This window comes from Natrix helvetica (assembly GCF_964273705.1).
Source record: "Natrix helvetica genome assembly, chromosome: 4".
NCBI lineage: Eukaryota > Metazoa > Chordata > Lepidosauria > Squamata > Natricidae > Natrix > Natrix helvetica.
In genome coordinates, this window is record NC_138550.1 from 102493217 (window position 1) to 102510472 (window position 17256).

At 38.2% G+C, this 17256-nt stretch overlaps 1 protein-coding gene across 8 annotated transcripts in view; it reads right to left on the minus strand.

Moving 5' to 3' along the window:
* The window catches only part of KIF13A (kinesin family member 13A), an 81991-nt gene that overhangs the window by 26169 nt on the left and 38566 nt on the right, over positions 1-17256 (minus strand). For 6 of the 8 annotated variants that reach the window (XM_081952095.1, XM_081952094.1, XM_081952091.1 and 3 more), the window contains exons 18-28: positions 15204-15366; positions 14020-14160; positions 12921-13070; positions 11756-11920; positions 8663-8836; positions 6574-6725; positions 6351-6483; positions 6108-6254; positions 4802-4840; positions 2994-3093; positions 2077-2203 (exon numbers count right to left, since the gene is read on the minus strand). In XM_081952095.1, coding sequence (XP_081808221.1) covers positions 2077-2203; positions 2994-3093; positions 4802-4840; positions 6108-6254; positions 6351-6483; positions 6574-6725; positions 8663-8836; positions 11756-11920; positions 12921-13070; positions 14020-14160; positions 15204-15366 — 1491 coding nt within the window. The remainder of the gene's footprint in view (positions 1-2076; positions 2204-2993; positions 3094-4801; positions 4841-6107; positions 6255-6350; positions 6484-6573; positions 6726-8662; positions 8837-11755; positions 11921-12920; positions 13071-14019; positions 14161-15203; positions 15367-17256) is intronic. The other 2 variants (XM_081952092.1, XM_081952097.1) reach the window with 1 other exon arrangement.

A 17256-nucleotide genomic window follows, 5' to 3' on the forward strand; every position in this document is an offset into this window, starting at 1 on the left:
TCTAAATGCATTCTAATAGCCTTAAATTCTAATCATTTTGAAAATCGTGATCCTTAGATCTTTATAGGACTATTTAGAAAATGCAGTAACACTTCCTTTAACTATTAACAAAGAGTACATTTCTGCATTCATCAACACTATATGCAGAACCTGCTGTCATCTTGAATTACTGGATAAAAGACAATCAAATCATCTGGATGAGCCTATTACTGTTTGTCTCAAAATAAATTAAGGTCTCACCCAATGTTCCCTCTAATTTTGTTTCAATGTGAGCAAAAAAGTATAGTGTTTGAGCGGCACATTTTCATGCCTGAGCACCTGAATTTTTTTCACAGATGTCACCTAAGACAACAACGAAATCAGTATTATTTGAAACTCAAAGTTATGTTTCTTCAAGGTACCCGCTTAATTAAAAGTGTTATATAATATCAGTATCATTTAACAACGCTCCTGCTTAGCAACCAAAATGTTGGCTCAGAAACTCTGGCATTTGAAGCACGCAAGTCTTAAAGCTGTCAAGTTACAAGACCCTTGCACCCCTAACCCTTTAGGGGGAAAAAAAACCAGGGGTCTTCAAACCTGACAGCTTTAAGACTTGTAAACTTCAACTCCCAGAATTCCTCCTCCAGTCATGTTGGCTCAGGAACTCTGGCATTGAAGCATGCAAGTCTTAAAGCTGTCAAGTTACAAGACCCTTGCACCCCTAACCCTTTAGAAAAAAAACGCAGAGATCTTCAAACCTGACAGCTTTAAGACTTGTGGACTTCAACTCCCAGAATTCCTCCTCCAGTCATGTTGCAGCGACGTCATCTGCGTGGATCTGTTCCATCTTTGGTTTCTTCATCGTGGGCAGGGCTGCTGCTGAAGATGCCGACGAGCTGCCACCAGAATAACTGCTGCTACCTCCTCCTCCTCCAACAGCACCACCACATTTGCACCTGAGCTCAGTGCCGCGTTACCCCTGCCCCCTCCTCCTCCGCCATGCTTTTGAGGAACCATGTGGCTTTTTTTCCCCTGCTCCCCCCCGCCTTCCTACTGGCTCCCGCAGCCTCATGGCTCCTCAAAAGCACGGCGGAGGAGGAGGGGGCAGGGGTAACGCGGCGCTGAGCTCAGGTGCTCCGAGCAGAGGGGAGGCGCCACTGCCACGCGCGGGGATGCCAGCTGGAGCTTTGGCGGCTTCGCCTCAGCTACAGCGCCGGGAGGCAAATCCGGCAGTGCTGTTAGAGGAGGAGGAGGTGGCAGCAGTTATTCCGGTGGCGGCGGGGGCTTTGGGGCTTCACAACTACCCTCAGTCGCCCCGTGCTCATCAAAGCAAGTCTGGGGAAGTCCTTTGCGGGCGGCCCGTTCTAGCTGCCTGCAAAGGACCTCCCCAGCTTCGGGAGCCTGTGGCAATAGAAATCACCGCGCGGCAGTTGAAAACTGCCACGCGGTGTTTTCTTGCCACGTGCGCGGCCGCGCAGCCGCGCACCTTAGAGGGAACATTGGTCTCACCCAAAAGGTGCTTGCTCCTTCTATTTTATCACATAACAAGTCTGTAAAATAGGTTGGACTGAGAGTGTGTGATTAGCCAAAGCCATTCATGACTGAAATTCCCAAATCCTAATCCAACATTTTATACCACACTGGCCCGAATGACAAAGTAGAATAAATCTAAATTTATAACTACTGTACTAAATTGGTAAATGAGTAATTAACTAACTATATTAGATTAATTAATTAAATATAATTTTTTATTTCCCCCAAATTTCTATTGCAATCAGACTTGTAAAAACTATTCTAAAGATAAGCACTAAAAAACTTCACCAGGCCTAAGTGCACTTCTAGACAACGGGAGAAAAAGAGATCAAATGATTTATTTTTAATTATATGATGAGATATTACCCTATTGCAATTGGGTTGCTTCTGTTTGTGTTTGCATTATTTAACTTTTCTCAACTTGATGTGATATAAAATTCAACATTAAAATAATCCCACACGCTTTGTAACACAGCAACCGCCTATCCCCGCATTTCGATACTCATGTGAACTTATTTTACACTGAATGCGCAATGTGAGGCAGTGACTCTCTCCACCTACCAGTTTGCAGGAGCGCCTGGAATACCACTGTTTGGTGCTGGGACCAGCACAGCATTTCTCTCCTCTGTAAGTCCCACCCATTGTTCTACAAGCCTGGCTTCTCTTTCTAGATCATCGTCTGTTTTCTCTATAATGCAAAGCAACCCACAGAGGAGGCAAGAGACAGCATATTAGAGGCAATTTTTAAAAAGATAACAGTATGTTCAATATTGTGGAGTGATACATGGCAGATTATTTTTAAATTAACCCTGGACAAAACTCAGCTCTAACCTAACTCATGAAAAGGTGCAGAGAATAGCAAAAAAAAAAAAAAAAGATTAGGGGGCTGCAGGAATTGTTGCTTGCCCTAGGATAATCTAATGAAAAGGAAGGATTAGGGATGACATGATATCAGTGTTCCAATATTTGAGGGGCTGCCACAAAGAAAAGGGGTAAAGCTAAATTCCAAAGCACCAAGAACACAAAACAAGAAACAATGGATGGAAATTAACCAAGGACAGAAGCAACCTAGAACTAAGGAGAAATTTCCTGACAGTGAGAACAATCCACCAGTGAAATGGCCTGCCTTCAGGGGTTATGAGTACTCCATCACTGAAGGCTTTTAAGAAGAGACTGGACATCCATTTGTCTGAACTGGTATAAGATTTCCTGTTTGAGCAGGAGGTTAGACTAGAAGATATCCAAGGTCCCTTCTAACTCTGATGAAGATGATGATGATAATGATTGTCACTGAAATAGCTATCCTGTTTCACATTATAATCAACAACATCATGGTTGCCATATTAAAAGTTCTTTTTGAACTATATGATTTTTAAATATTAAAATAAATATTTGTAGGAGGCCATGACAGCACTATGCACTATCTGCAAACAATTATAAAGGGTTATAAAGGAAGCTGAGTCACAAGACTCACAAACCTTCTTTATTGTTGATTTTTTTAATTTGCTCATCTAAATATTCTTTGCGTTTTATTAGCGCTTCTGACCACTTCTCCCTTACGCAGTTCAAATCTTCCTCCTAGTGGGAAAAAAGCATATATTTGAAATGAAAATGTATATATTTAGTTTTCTCAGCTTCAGGTTTGATTGGAGAAGATTATTTAATCATTTTTCTTATTGATACAGGGAAGAATAAATACTTCAGTTACAACAGTCACAATAAATTGCCCCCAAAGGCAAGCTCACCCAAATTGCAAATAGCAGAGAGAAAGAAAAGCTGGAAAATGCACCAGGTTTTTCATAAAAATATTTCTCTATTTCAAATTTATTTTTGTAAATCTTTTGATTTCAAACTAAGCAGGAAAGTAATGCAGCAGTCAACAAATTATTTAACAGCATAAGGAAGTGTTGATTAAATCAATATAACCCTTAAAACTGCATCAGTTTTCATATTTGGCTCTTACCAATGCAACTAAACCATCCCCATGCAAAACCAAAAACCATGCAGTCATTCATGCTTTTTGACATTACTGGAATGTTTCATCTGTTCTTTAGCATATATTATCAAGAAGCACTATAAGCAGCTTGAAGCACATTAGTAGCTAATTTGGGCTCAAACTACTTGTGAGAGCAGCTTGGTTGTGTATTTAAATTTGGATCTATGCAAATCAAACAGGAGTAAAAGTATATAACTTTTACTTTCCCATATTCTGACCCTGAAGCCACCTTCCCTTCAATCCACTTTAGAATCAGGAAGGTATCTAATCACAGAGGATTGACTAGGGAAAGGCCTGCAGAAATTTATTAATACCTTGCACTGGAGAAAGGAAATGGGGTTCCAATCTCATTACCTCTAAACCCTTTGAATTGGATCCAGATTTGTACATGATAAGAGTCTCAGCATAAAGATTTACAAGTAGTTAAGCTAAGTTTCCATAATAAGTAACTGTACAATCTATTAAACTATTTTAGGAGGATATATTGAAACTAATACCTGGGCTAATTCTGCTGCTTCCTAAAAGTTAAAAGCCTCTCTTAGATTTGCATTAAAATGTATTATTTAATTCTGAAGTCTCTTATAGGCTATTATTTTTTTTAAAAAAGAATTCATTGATATCTTAAAAAGTTAATATATGATTAAAAATTGGATTTGTACAGCATTAAAATCAGAATAAAACTTAAAATAAATTCTGGATGATTACTATATTTGAAAATCTAATAGGATTTTGTATGAGATTAAAAATGTAGATATCCATACATTTAAAAAGCTTTCAACTTTGTGCAAGAATTATTCTATTAAGTAATTCACCAAATCTGAATGGTGTTGGAAATTGTTGAGAATATTGTAGAGTTGTGGTTAGGTTATATAGGCAGCTTTCTTAAGAAAGCCAGTGCTGCTTGCCTGAACTCCATCAATGTATAAAAACCTCTCATGGTTTTTTATCTATAAAAGAAGCACCTATTCAATTTATCGCGTTTATTTCATATGCTTTTTTATTGTTGTTCTAATTATTTTGCAAGTCATTAAGAGAATTTTTAACAAAAAGTTTAGCTAAAAGCATTATCCATAAACAAATACAAGTGTATGGTGTATTGATAGTTATAGATGTCAAGTGAAACAATATAGTTTATGGTCAAATTTAATCTAAATAATTAAAAAGGTCTTTAAATCCAGAGAGTACTTCAAAAGCTAGCACTGTTTGTGCTAATATTCTAGAAATGCTTTCATGACAATTAGCATTAGCTGTGCCCCATGCCATGTGATTTAATAGCAACAGCAGCAATACCTGATAACTATCCATATCACCATCATCATCATCTCCTTTCTGATGGAAAAAAATAAGCTTTATAAACACACAGAACATGCATTATTGGTAACACACCTCAACAAATGCAAGATACATGCAACGCAGATTTGGGGGGGGGGAGGGAACCCCCACCAAATTAGCCTTAATAGTTGACTAACACACAAGGAAGCAATCAAGTGTGTCTCCTCTCCGAAGTTCTGTTATCGGCTAGAGAGGCCTTCCGGAAATGCCTCTGCAGCCAATAACAGAGCTCTGGATCAATCCGGAGCTCTGTTATCAGCTAGAGAGGCCTTCAGGAAAGCCTTGCCAGCTGTAGAAGAAATGAGCCGAGGTGTGTGAGGTCTGGCTGCAACTATCCTAAAGTAAGTAGTAGGGCAGTTTCACCTCCTCATCCCCACCCTAGCTTAATTTTTACCTGTGCACCCTGGGGTGGGTGGGGTCTTAATCAGGGATTATTTGGGGGGTAGGGCTTATATTAGGCGCATGTGTAAAAATCAAGTTAGGACTTACTTTCTGAGTAGGTTGTATTTTCAGGGAAACATGGTAGTTTAGTACCAACCATACTTCGAAGTATGTACATAGTAGAGCGCTATAGCTCATTCTAAATCAAAAATGAAAGTGTTCTAACTTTTTACCATTTGCATCTGAAAAAAAAGCTAACACCTATGTGCCCATGGTATTCTGTAAGTAGAGATACATGTACTCATAGTGTTAACGTAATTTGTTTAAGAACTTCTAAGTTATTGTTTGCATCAGGATAACCTGTGGGGTTTTTTTGCAAGTTTTTGGAGATAAACTTTCAAAAGCCCCAGCCAGTCTGTCCTATGGTCAGAAACTCTGGGAGTTTTAGTTCAAAATAGCTACAAATCACCAAGTTATTTAAATGGGGAACAGGAATCACACGAACAACACCACTGAGTTTTGAGATATGTGAAAGAGAGAAAGGAAGGGAGGGAGAAAATAAGAATATCAAGAGCCCATGACTTTAGATTGGCTGGCACATATATTTCTTCCATACTGCCCAGGGATTGTCTATTTATCATTCCATATCTCCCAATAATCTTATCTTATAATGATCTTATAATGATCCAAAAGTCACAAGTGAGTCAGAAGGAAGTGGTGTACACAGTACTCATTCTAATATTGATGCAATGTTCCATTTATAAGTTACGATGTATAAACTTTGAGAAATCATGTCAAATACACATGTAGCTGTGTTACATGCCACCACTGAAAGACTAAATTTGCACCGTGCTTTAATATTTCAATATTTAAAAAGGCCTACCTGGTAACTGTCTAAGCCCCGTTGCAATTTGGTTGATCTGGCAGTCACACAGCCAATGGACACAGACAGAATAGCTTCAACCATAAGTGGCAATGTTCCTGAGTGTTGCACTGGCTTAACTGCCACCTGGACTCTACGAGAATGACCCTGCACAATTAAAAAAAGGAAGAGGGGAATAAATATTTAAAAATATATTAACACACTAACATTATTTTTTAGAAGAGAAAATCCCATCCACTATACCTGTCTAAGTTGTAAAATTCCTCCTGTGTTTACATCTTTTGCCTGGTGAAGCTCCACAGCTGCATAATCACCAATTTCATTTAGTTCTTGAATTGAAACCCACATTTCTATTCGACGTGTTACTTCATTCCACCTAAAAACGTGTAAAAGAAATCAATAAATATACTTTTCAAGAGCCTCAAAACAACTAATTCCTGATAAAGGTTCAAGGATAATGAAATACCTGTCTCTCAAGGTTCTAGATTTTGCACGAAGAGAATCTACTTCCCATATGGAGGTCCCATTTCCAGCACATCTGTGACCCCAGACCTCAATAGCAAGAGCTCCATCCGCAATGAACTCCAGAAATTCCTCTGTTACATTCACCACAAAATCCTAAAAAAATGGGAACATTGACCACAGCAAACATAATGTATGCTCTGTATGGTAAAGAAGAAATTAATCAAATTCCCAGACTCAAACTGGATTGCAAATGTAGAGAAAAATGCAGCTAAAGCTGTATGGATAATTCCATGAATCAATTCATCTGCACCAGCATGTTGTACCACGCAGATTCCAAGATATAGTTAACAAATTTCTATTTTATAACAATATAATGTTTTTAGAAATAATAAAAAACAGTTTTTATAGTGGCGGATACAATATATTTTGTATTCAAACCCGTACCTCAGAATGACAAGCTGAACTTGAAATGATTGCTCTCTATTACCCCTCTCCCACAAACTTTAACTTACAAATTACCAGATTACTTATATTATCTTTTAAATTATACAATTATAAGATTAATTACACCATAATGTGTGATTTCTTTCTGCTTTTCACTGGTTCAACAGAATCGATGAAAAACATAAAAATGTTTTTCATTGGTTCTGTTGGTTTTAGCTAGAAGTGTTCATGCATGTGTTTGTGCTTTTGAGTCAGGGTTGACTTTGGCCATACTGTACTAATTAATCCCTGCAGTTATCTCCTCAAAAAAAATTGGAAGTGGTTTGCCACTGCCTTCTTCCTAGGGTTGAGAGGGAGAGTGCGGTCCAAGGACCTCAGTTGGTTTTATACTGAGGCAGGAAGAGAATGTCCTCCTGTTTTATAGCAGGCGGTCTTTAACCACTATACCAAATTAGTTCCCTTCACTAATTATTTTATATTAATTGCATATGTTTAAAACTAACTGAAAATTGAGAAAAGCTTTTTTGAACAGTAGATGTAAGTCGAATCAATAAAATGGATTCATGTTTATCCTCTGATACCAACTGTTCAAAAGAAAACGGCTTTTTACCCCTCTTAAAACTTCCTTTTTTCATTGGTTTTCTCAGAAGTTTAAATGAGCCTACAGTTAATCCTTGACCCATGACCATTAGTTCAGCAACCATTCAAAGTTACTGTATGATGGCACTCAGAGTTACAGCTTTCTAGCACCCTTGTGGTCATGAGATTGCGATCTGGGTGTTTGGCAACCTGTTTCCACTGACAACCAGTCACAGCACCCCATAATAATCACTTGCAAATCACTTGCAATCTCCCTTACTGATTCCTCAGAAGGTCAATTGGAAAGCCATCAGGGAAGGTCAGAAATCTCTGGGATAAATCTTCCACATCTGGGCATCCACCCACACCTCTCTGTGCTTGTGCTGCACTCATTTACCCCTGCACACCCTCCCTTACCTGCGCCTCCCTTGTCTCACCTAATAACCATAATCCTCATTGCTTAATGATGGAAATTCCAGTCAAAAATACTGTTGTAAGTCAAGACCTATCTGTAGGAATTCCTACCAGAAGCAGGATACACAATGGCTCTCTTTGATATATGTAATAGCTTATAGTTTCTGGTGGTTTAATAAAATCGACAATTGATTACATTTCTAGATGGGAAATGTAGGGAATTTCTAGATGGGAAATGTAGGGAAAAACATAGAATTAATTATAATACAGGCAGTCCCAAAAGTGTATTACTAACTTTAAGTAGGCAGAAAAATGAGCTATTCTCTGAAATAATTTCTTTTTGCATAGACTACTCTTAAAATTAGCGAAGAGAAGCCTCCGTCTTAAAAACAAAATTACATATGTTGCAAAAGCAATGCTCATTGTGGGTACTTGTTTTTGAGAAACTATTTTTCGTTTGATGTAGACAATTAAATGAACGGGGCTTGCAAATAGATACTAAATAATTTGCATTCTGTTTTTCATATGAATAAATATTGAGGATTTTGCATTTACAAAAATGGACTGAGTCAAATCCCTTTACCCCACAGTGTATATGCAATGTACAAGTCAAAAACATAACCATGATGGTCTGAAGAGAAACAAATAATTACCCTACAATGAGAGAAAGTCACTGTAAATTGGACATCTTTGCCCAGAGGTGAAGGCACATCTGGATCGACAACTGGTGCTGCAACAGTTGGTTCACACTGATCCCAGAACGTATATTGACAAAAGACAAAGTTTGAAAGATTCAGTGGTAGTCCCGTTGCTTCTTTGATTTTTACCTGGACAATTATGAAACATAAATTCAATAAATCAAAATATTTACATTTCTAAACAAGTATTTAGTTACAAAAATGCAGAAATATGTCTCCGATGGGAAAAACTATATCTCTTAATTAGCACAGTACTACCGTGTTTCCCCGAAAATAAGACAAGGTCTTATTTTCTTTTGCCCCACGAAATATGGCCTTGGGCTTATTACAGGGGAGGGCTTATTATTTTGGGGGCAGGTGAAAAACGAGGCCTTTTTCCTTTCTAGCTCCATCACGTTCCTTGCCATTGTGCTCAGGGAAGCGGCTGGTAAAAAAAAACCTCCTCTTGAGTTCAATCAAACATCTTGAAATCGCGAGAAGGGTTTTTTTTTACCAGGGGCTTCCCTGAACACAATGATGAGGAATGCAATGGAGCTGGAAAGGTAAGAGACGCGCCTCGCGGCCCAACACCACCCACCTCGCCCCAATGGTAAAGGCAGCCTGCCTGGTTCCCTTTCCCACTGTCCCTTTAACGAGGGGTGGCAGGTGGGAGGGGGGGAGAAGCGAGGTGTGCCTCTTACCTTTCCAGCTCCGTCGCGTTCCTTGCCCTTCCGCCCATTGAATCCCCTTGTAAAAAAAACCTCATGAGTTCAATTCACGAGATTTTTTTTACAAGGGGATTCAATGGGCGAAAGGGCGAGGAACGCGATGGTCCTGTCAGTCTCTGGTAGCGCTAGGACACACATCTCGCTTCTCCCCCACACACACACACCTGCCACTCCTTGCTAAAGGAACGGCGGGGAAGAGAACCAGGCAGGCTGCCTTTATCATTGGGGCAAGGTGGGCGGTGTTGGGTCGCGAGGTGCGTCTCTTAGCTTTCCAGCTCCGTCGCGTTCCTCGCCCTTTCGCCCATTGAATCCCCTTGTAAAAAACCTCGCGAATTGAACCAATGTGGGTTTTTTTACAAGGGGATTCAATGGGTGAAAGGGCGAGGAATGCGACGGAGCTGGAAAGATAAGAGGGGTGAGCTGAGCACAATGGCGAGGAATGCGAGGAAGGGAACCAGGCAGGCTGCCTTTGCCATTGGGGTGGGCGGTGTTTTTTTGCGCGAGAAGGAACAGGCGGGAGGGGGTGATCACATTGCTGGCCTGCCGCTGTTTTTGCGGCGACCCCTCTTTTTGCTCTGCAAGCTGTACCGATAGGTGGTACAGTGTTAATGGCGGGGACCGGTTGCGCATGCGCTTAAATAGTTGGGGGCGGGCTTATTTTCAGGGGCGGGCTTATTATGGCACATGCTCTGAAAAGCCCGAGTGGGCTTATTAGCAGGGCATGTCTTATTTTCAGAGAAACACGGTAGTGTTTTGATTCCAAAGATTCTTCTGGTACTTCCAAAGGTATTTTTGGCACATTACGATTCAGACATGGCCCTTCTCTGCAAATTATTAAAATGCTTATTTATTTTCCTGGAACTATGCCCTCCCAAGCTGTCATCTGCAGCTGCTTTGAATGAGCTGCAGAAAATTGCTATGTCTGTGCTCCAAAAAACTTTTTGACACAGAATCCAAATTGTTGCATGAACCTGAGATAGAAAGACAGAGAAGGCAGGGGATGTATGTGAAAGGGTCAACTGAGTACATATCAATTAAAAATGATTCCTAAAACAAATGGACTCTCAAATTGGGGTTTGGGGTTTGTTTGTTTTTTATTCAGAGAACAGCAGCTTTTTCTAAAACTGATCGTGAAAGTGTTGGTTGAAATATGAATACATCTCCAAGAGAAAGAAATCAAAACTCTTGTAAGAATAGGATTGGGAAGTATTTCCAATCAAGGAGCTGAACTTGAGTTAACTCGAGAGGAAGTCACTAGAGGCTGCATACCAGCAGAAGGTAAGGCAACCATGAATATTCTCCCTGTTAACACATGCATGTTCACTCACAGACACGTATTTCCAGCCCTACTTTCTCTATTCGCTCAGACAAAGCAGCTGAGGGAAATTATTCCTTGCTCAGTTCTGAGATGAGTTTCCCTTTTCAGTTCAGGGCTAAAGAAACTGACTTATTTTTCAACCCTTTCTAAATGGTGACAGAGAGAAAATAATTTTGTCCCCATCCTACCCATTTGATTACAAAGCAGACAGAGCTTTTCTTCTATTTCAGTGCTATGGTCAGGGGCAGGGCCTAAGGAATGATGTGTGTTGGACATGAATCTGGCCCCCACCCAAAGCTTCATTTTGTCTCTTGTCTTCAGCACAGAATACAACCGGTCAGTACAGAATACAATCTGAAAACCTCTTATTAACAATTTCCATGTAACTGGCAATTAGTATAACATAACTCAGATATAGATTTAACCCTAGAAAATGTAAATGGAAAACCAGACTTTCCAGAGCATAAATGCGGAAGGAGCCACCCTGTCTTTGGGAAACAAGCATTCCAAGAGAAAGGAAAGGCTTGTTTCCAAGGTCCTGCTCCACCTATTTCCTGTAGTGTTGGAATCCTTTCTGTGTCATTTCTGTGTTGCTGTACATTATAAGTAATCCCCAACATCTTAAATTGAAGTTGCTTCTTCAAGATTGGCCTATCTTGGAATCAGACCAGGATCAACAGCCACTTGATCTTGTTGGAATTAAACCCCTATTTGTTTCTTCCAACCTAGTCCCACACAAACCCTAACTACTCCGTCAAGACTTTTCACACTATTAGCTGCTAAGCTTAGGTGAAGATATACACCAGCATATAAATGTTCTACAGCTCTGAGCTGCCTGACCACCTTTCCCAGTGGCTTCATGTATCACATATGTTTTAATATTGTCAGTCAACTGAAGCTCTAAATATTGACCACAGAAACAATTTCCTATTGCAGTATTCTAAGTTGTGTAATTACCAAATTGTATTTTTTAAAAACATCTATCCCTAAAAATCATCTGAACATAGATGATGCAGCCCTTACCCTGCATGTGAATTTTTTTGGTCTGTGAATAATTTCTCCATTATTATCCATGATTTCTAAGCTTCCACTTTCACTAGAGTTTTCAGAAGAATCGTCTCCTTCCATAACACGTTCTGGGACAGCACCAGTGACACGCATCACTTCAACATGCAGACGGCCTACCACCTGTATTACAAAAATAGTATATTGTTAAAGAGGTCCCTAACAGCTAATATCAAAAATGCAGATGAGATACACACACACACAATTTATATATCATACAACTATATCTTCAGCAACTAAACAAAAGAAAAAAATACATATCTAATATGTTCAAGCTTGACATACTAGTCTTCTTAAACAACATTGATAATAAACTTATACTACAAAGATTCCTATGTATGGAAATGACCTTGGAAGAGGAGGAAGTCCCATATATCCTCACAGTATATCATTGTACACCCAATTTCAGTGTATTTAAACCTAATATTAATTTACATATTCTAACATAAATAATTATTTTGAAAATCATTTTGTATAGATACTGTTCTTTCACCGATATGGCCTTTAAACTAAACACACTAGAACTCTGTGTGCAGAAACTATTTGTCAGCATATGAAATTTAGTTTAGTCCATGTGTCCCACAGATGTCCTGTTTATTTGTGGATATCAGCGGATGATTTTTCTTTTCCTCAGGCTTTCACTCCGCAGATCAACAATGTAGTGTGCCTGGTGTTTTTTCCTTTAAGCCACATCCTTTGCCTTTTCCAACCCTTTGCTAATAGAGACGGCAAACAGCACCACCACCAAATAAACAAAGAGAAAAACAGGAACACAGCAGATGGCAATTCCAACTGTGCTATACATAACATGAGCCATTATTTGCAATTCATTCATTCAGTCAAAGCAATCATTCACAGGATGTATATGGCTGCCTATCTCATATAATGGTTCCGGGTGGCTCATAACAATCAATAAAACAAAGACACAATCCAGAAGTACCTTTTTCCCTCGACACCAGACCAAACAAGCCTCCCCTCAAAAACCTCATCCTAGCTCAATGCTTGGGGGAAGAGCCAAGTCTTCAAGGCCCCCCAGAAACCTGAAAGGGCAGGAATGTACATGTATAACAAAGATACTTCTTTCACCAACAAAGTGCAATATTTATTATGGATTAAGCCTCACCTCTCCTTGCTGACTAATTATTGGTACTGCATACTGAAGCTTAACATCACAGAAAAGGCACTCCAAAAAGACATTTGCTACACCAATTAAATTGTGATTTTCTTGGGCTTCATAGAAAGGGTCGCCTCTTTTTCCCGTGAGTCTTTTCATCTATTTTTTAAAAAAGAAGATATGAATTTCAAAGGCATGAAGGGTTTACCAGAATGATTCAACATGGAAATGATAAGCTATATTTTGAAATATATATCATTTATTGTAAACAATTACAATATTATTTTCATTTTTATCATTATTTATTGTAATAATTATATTATGTATCACAGCAGAAATATACATATTATTTGCACTAAAATTTATATCAGTTAAAAATTTTTTAAAGGACCAACAGTTTATTTATCTTTAAAACAGAAATAATGAAGACTTCAAACCATCTCTATTCTCTCCCAAACACAGGACACAATGTAATGATTAGGATCATTTTAACTGTCAGTATAGAAATGTAAATGTAATAATAAAACATAATAATGCTTATTTCTTATTGTTAGGCAGGCAAAATATCTTATAATGCCCAACAAAAAACAGTGATATTTCAGAGTACTAACCATGTAATATAGGTAGCATACTGAACCAGACCAGTGATGGTGAACCCTTTGGCCACAATGTGTCAAAAATTTTGAAAATATCTAATTTGAATCTGTTGACGTGTCACCCCTCCCTCCCCCCAAAGGAGGAACAATTATCTCCCCCTCATGCGCTATTTAGGCCACCCTGAACAGCGGCACTGAGGAGCAAGTACAGAAGCTGGGCCTGAAGTCAAAGGCCTGAAGTCAGAGTTACACAAGACCGTATTTCACTCTCATGTAGCCACTACAGCTTCCGAAAATCATGAGAACGTTGTGTGCTTTTGAAGTTAGTTGTTTTCAGGTATCACATCACCCAAAACATAGTGGTGCAAGTCACCTTTGATAAGCATGTCATAGGTTTGCCATCACTGGTTTAGAATAAACTAACATAAAAATGAATGAGGTAAATGGGGTCTACAGGGGGCTTTGTGCAAGCACACTTTTATAAATCACATATTAGAAAAATAGTTAAATACCTCCTGAAATCTCTCTTTCCATTCTTGATATAATTCTCTCATATCAATTAATTTGTTTTCTAGCTTTTCAATGGTCCACACCTGAGTGCTTTTTCCTTTTCTTTTTACCTGAATAGCTGGTTCACTGACAATTGCTCCTCTCTGAATAAACACAAACATTTTATTTACAGTATTTATTCAAAGTGCGTACTTCCAAAATCTGCCAAGGTATTCTGGTGTTGTAAAATCATGAATCAACACTGAAAACATCCTCAATAAGAAAATATTACAGCATTTTGTTAATTAATGTGGATCAAATTGTTTATATTTAATAATGTAACATTACCATAATAGCAAAACATTTAATAACAATATAACATTAATACTTAAAATTAATTTATTAAAACATGAAAGTTCGGTGGCAAAAACATTTTTAAAAATATGTATATCTCTATATATGTTTCTCAGATGCTCAACATACATTTCTTTCTCTTTTTATATTTGAAGGAATATATTTGAGAATCTGTTTTCAAAGTTAATCACATGGAATTACTGCAATTAAATGTAGTTTTAAGATTTCATGCATGAATACAAATCTCCCTTACTGAATGTATTGCAATCAACAAAGAATCCTTTATTTTGGCATAATCTTTCATGGTTACATCCACTTCACTGAATACATCACAGTCAGCTATTTGTTAGGGGAGCTGAACATGCGGGCAAAGTACAGCACAGTTTTCTAACAGTCTTTTTTGTATGACCATACCAGAATATGTCTGCATGTGAAAAGTGGCATGGAAAACGAAAGTTTTGATCTCATTTTATGTTAAGATTCTATGTTCTGAGTATTCCAGACATATTCATTAATGGAAGTGGTCTGTGCTCTCACTGTATATACAAGTCTTATCAAATGTGAACTAATATGATCACCAACAAGTTCTTAGTTTAATTTTATGCAACTGTGATTACCCGTGGATATTTTAGTACTTCAGTGCAGTACATGTATTAATCTCTATTTATATTGATATGTACAGGTTACAGAGACAAAAATGAAAGAAGGTGCTTATTCTGGGTGTATAACTGTTCTCATTCTATCCACTTCATGCACAAAATCAGCTTCTAAATTTTATCTTGAATGCAAAATGATTGTGGACTTTTGGACATGTTATATAAAGCTATTTTATATAAGTAGTAAATGTTCTTACCTTTCTGTTGGCATTCAGGTTAGCAGCAGGAATCTGAAGTGTGACTTGATAATCTGTTAGCTTGCTCATTTCTTCAGCTAAAAAGTTTGCTTCCCTTACTAATGCATTGGCTTTAACGATTTGTTCTCTTAGTTTTGCCAAGCTTTGTCGAAATAATTCATCTCTACAAGGGAAACAAGACAAAAATATATCAAAAAATGTAATTTAGAAACCCAGTTTCTAAATATTATTTAAAATACTATTGAGGAGACTAGTACATTATTTTTAATAAATTCTCCATGAAAAAGCATGAATTTAGTCACCAGATGTAGAGTTCTGATGAAAATTAGAATAATCATGCATCCAGAAAGCATAATAGTACTAACATTAATATATGCAGCATTAATAATTAAAATTCAAATAAATTGCATAAATTACTGTATTTTTCGGAGTATAAGACACACCGAGGTTTTGTTTTTAACAAAAAAATTTATTGGTTTTTCAACATTTATAGGGAAAAGGGTAAATGGACAGGTATACAAATTATGGCAGTTGCAAAGTGTGACAGGCGCCCCTCTCTCCATACTCATAGTATACATTTATATATAATGCATTGGTATATAATTGATTACAATCAGCATATTAGTTCTATTACTAAATTCAATCAGATTAGACATTACAGTATAAAATCCAGATATAATTCCATTATCACTTTCGGTCAGTTTATAATAATATGATTTTCTTGTTTATTTTTGTGATCTGAGTCTTCTTGCTATTGCCCCATCTCCCTCCACTGGCAGAGCTCTGGCCCCTCCCGTGTCCTGCGTGTCCGCTGTAGTGTCTCATGTTTTTTCTAGGAGTGTTCTGTTTTTTTCCATAAAGGCCTGCGCCTCTATGGGTGAATTGATTCTAATTCTTGTCTCCTCCCAGAATATCAGCATACCTTCAGGCATCAACCATCTAAACCACACCCCTTTCTGGTATAATTTATTCGCTAATTGCGAATAATTCTTCCTTTTTTCTCTAATCTTCTTAGGGATCTGCTTCAGAATGGTTATCTCCATATCATGGTATGTCAATGCTTACCCCCTTTGTACACCCAGAATTTCATCTCTTGTGCTTTTTCTAAGAAATTTAATGTGAACCTCCCTGGGTACATTGTGAGTTCTAGCATAAGCTGAGTTCACTCTATAAACCAGGTCTATATCCCACCCCATCTGTTGTTTTTCTTTGTGTGTATAGTCAGCCAGGATGTTTATCATGATGTCCCTTATGTTTTCCCCATCTTCTTCTATAACATTTTGAAATCTAAGGTAATAGGACATTCTCTCAAATTCTATTTTCATCTGTTGGATGTCAAGATCTTTGTTCCCTTTCTGCACAGCTTCTACCACCCCCTTCACCTCCTCCACCCCCCCTTCCACAAGATTCAGTCTTTGTGAGTTCTTATATATTTGGGCTTGATTTTCTTTAATTTCATCTTTCATTTCCCTTAGCTGTTTCTTGATTTCCTCCTGGCCCTGTAAAATTTGTTGAAGCATTTGTTGAAAGTCCATCTCTGTAGTCTTATGTTGCATCAGTTCTGTTATCTTTGACTGTGTGGCTGGACTGGATGTTGCGGATGTTGGAGCAGAAGTGGCAAAACCAGGTTTTCCAGGAGGGGGTCTTTTGGGTGCCATCCTTTATAACGTTAGAAGTTCAGTCCAAATATGAAATAAACAGTTAGAAAAGAAGGGTAGCCAGGTGAATCCGGGAGCAGAAGAACCAGGCAGAAGAGAATCTCTCCAATAAGTCTGGCAATAGATAGAAAATTTCCCCTAGAAAGTTTAAAAAATACCAATCCACAAGAGATTCCTCTGGGAGACACGGAGACAAAGACCGGAAGCCTGAATTTTAAAGGTGGAGTCAGGTTTCACAGTTCATAAAGACAACGGAAGTGTGCCATCTTGCCCTGCCAGTTTTGGGCACAGAGGCATAACAAAGTTTTAAAAAGTTCCAAAAGTCCTCAAATCACTGTAATATGTAGGATTAAATTGAAAAGAAAATCATCTCAGCCTGAGTGAGGCTTCATTCG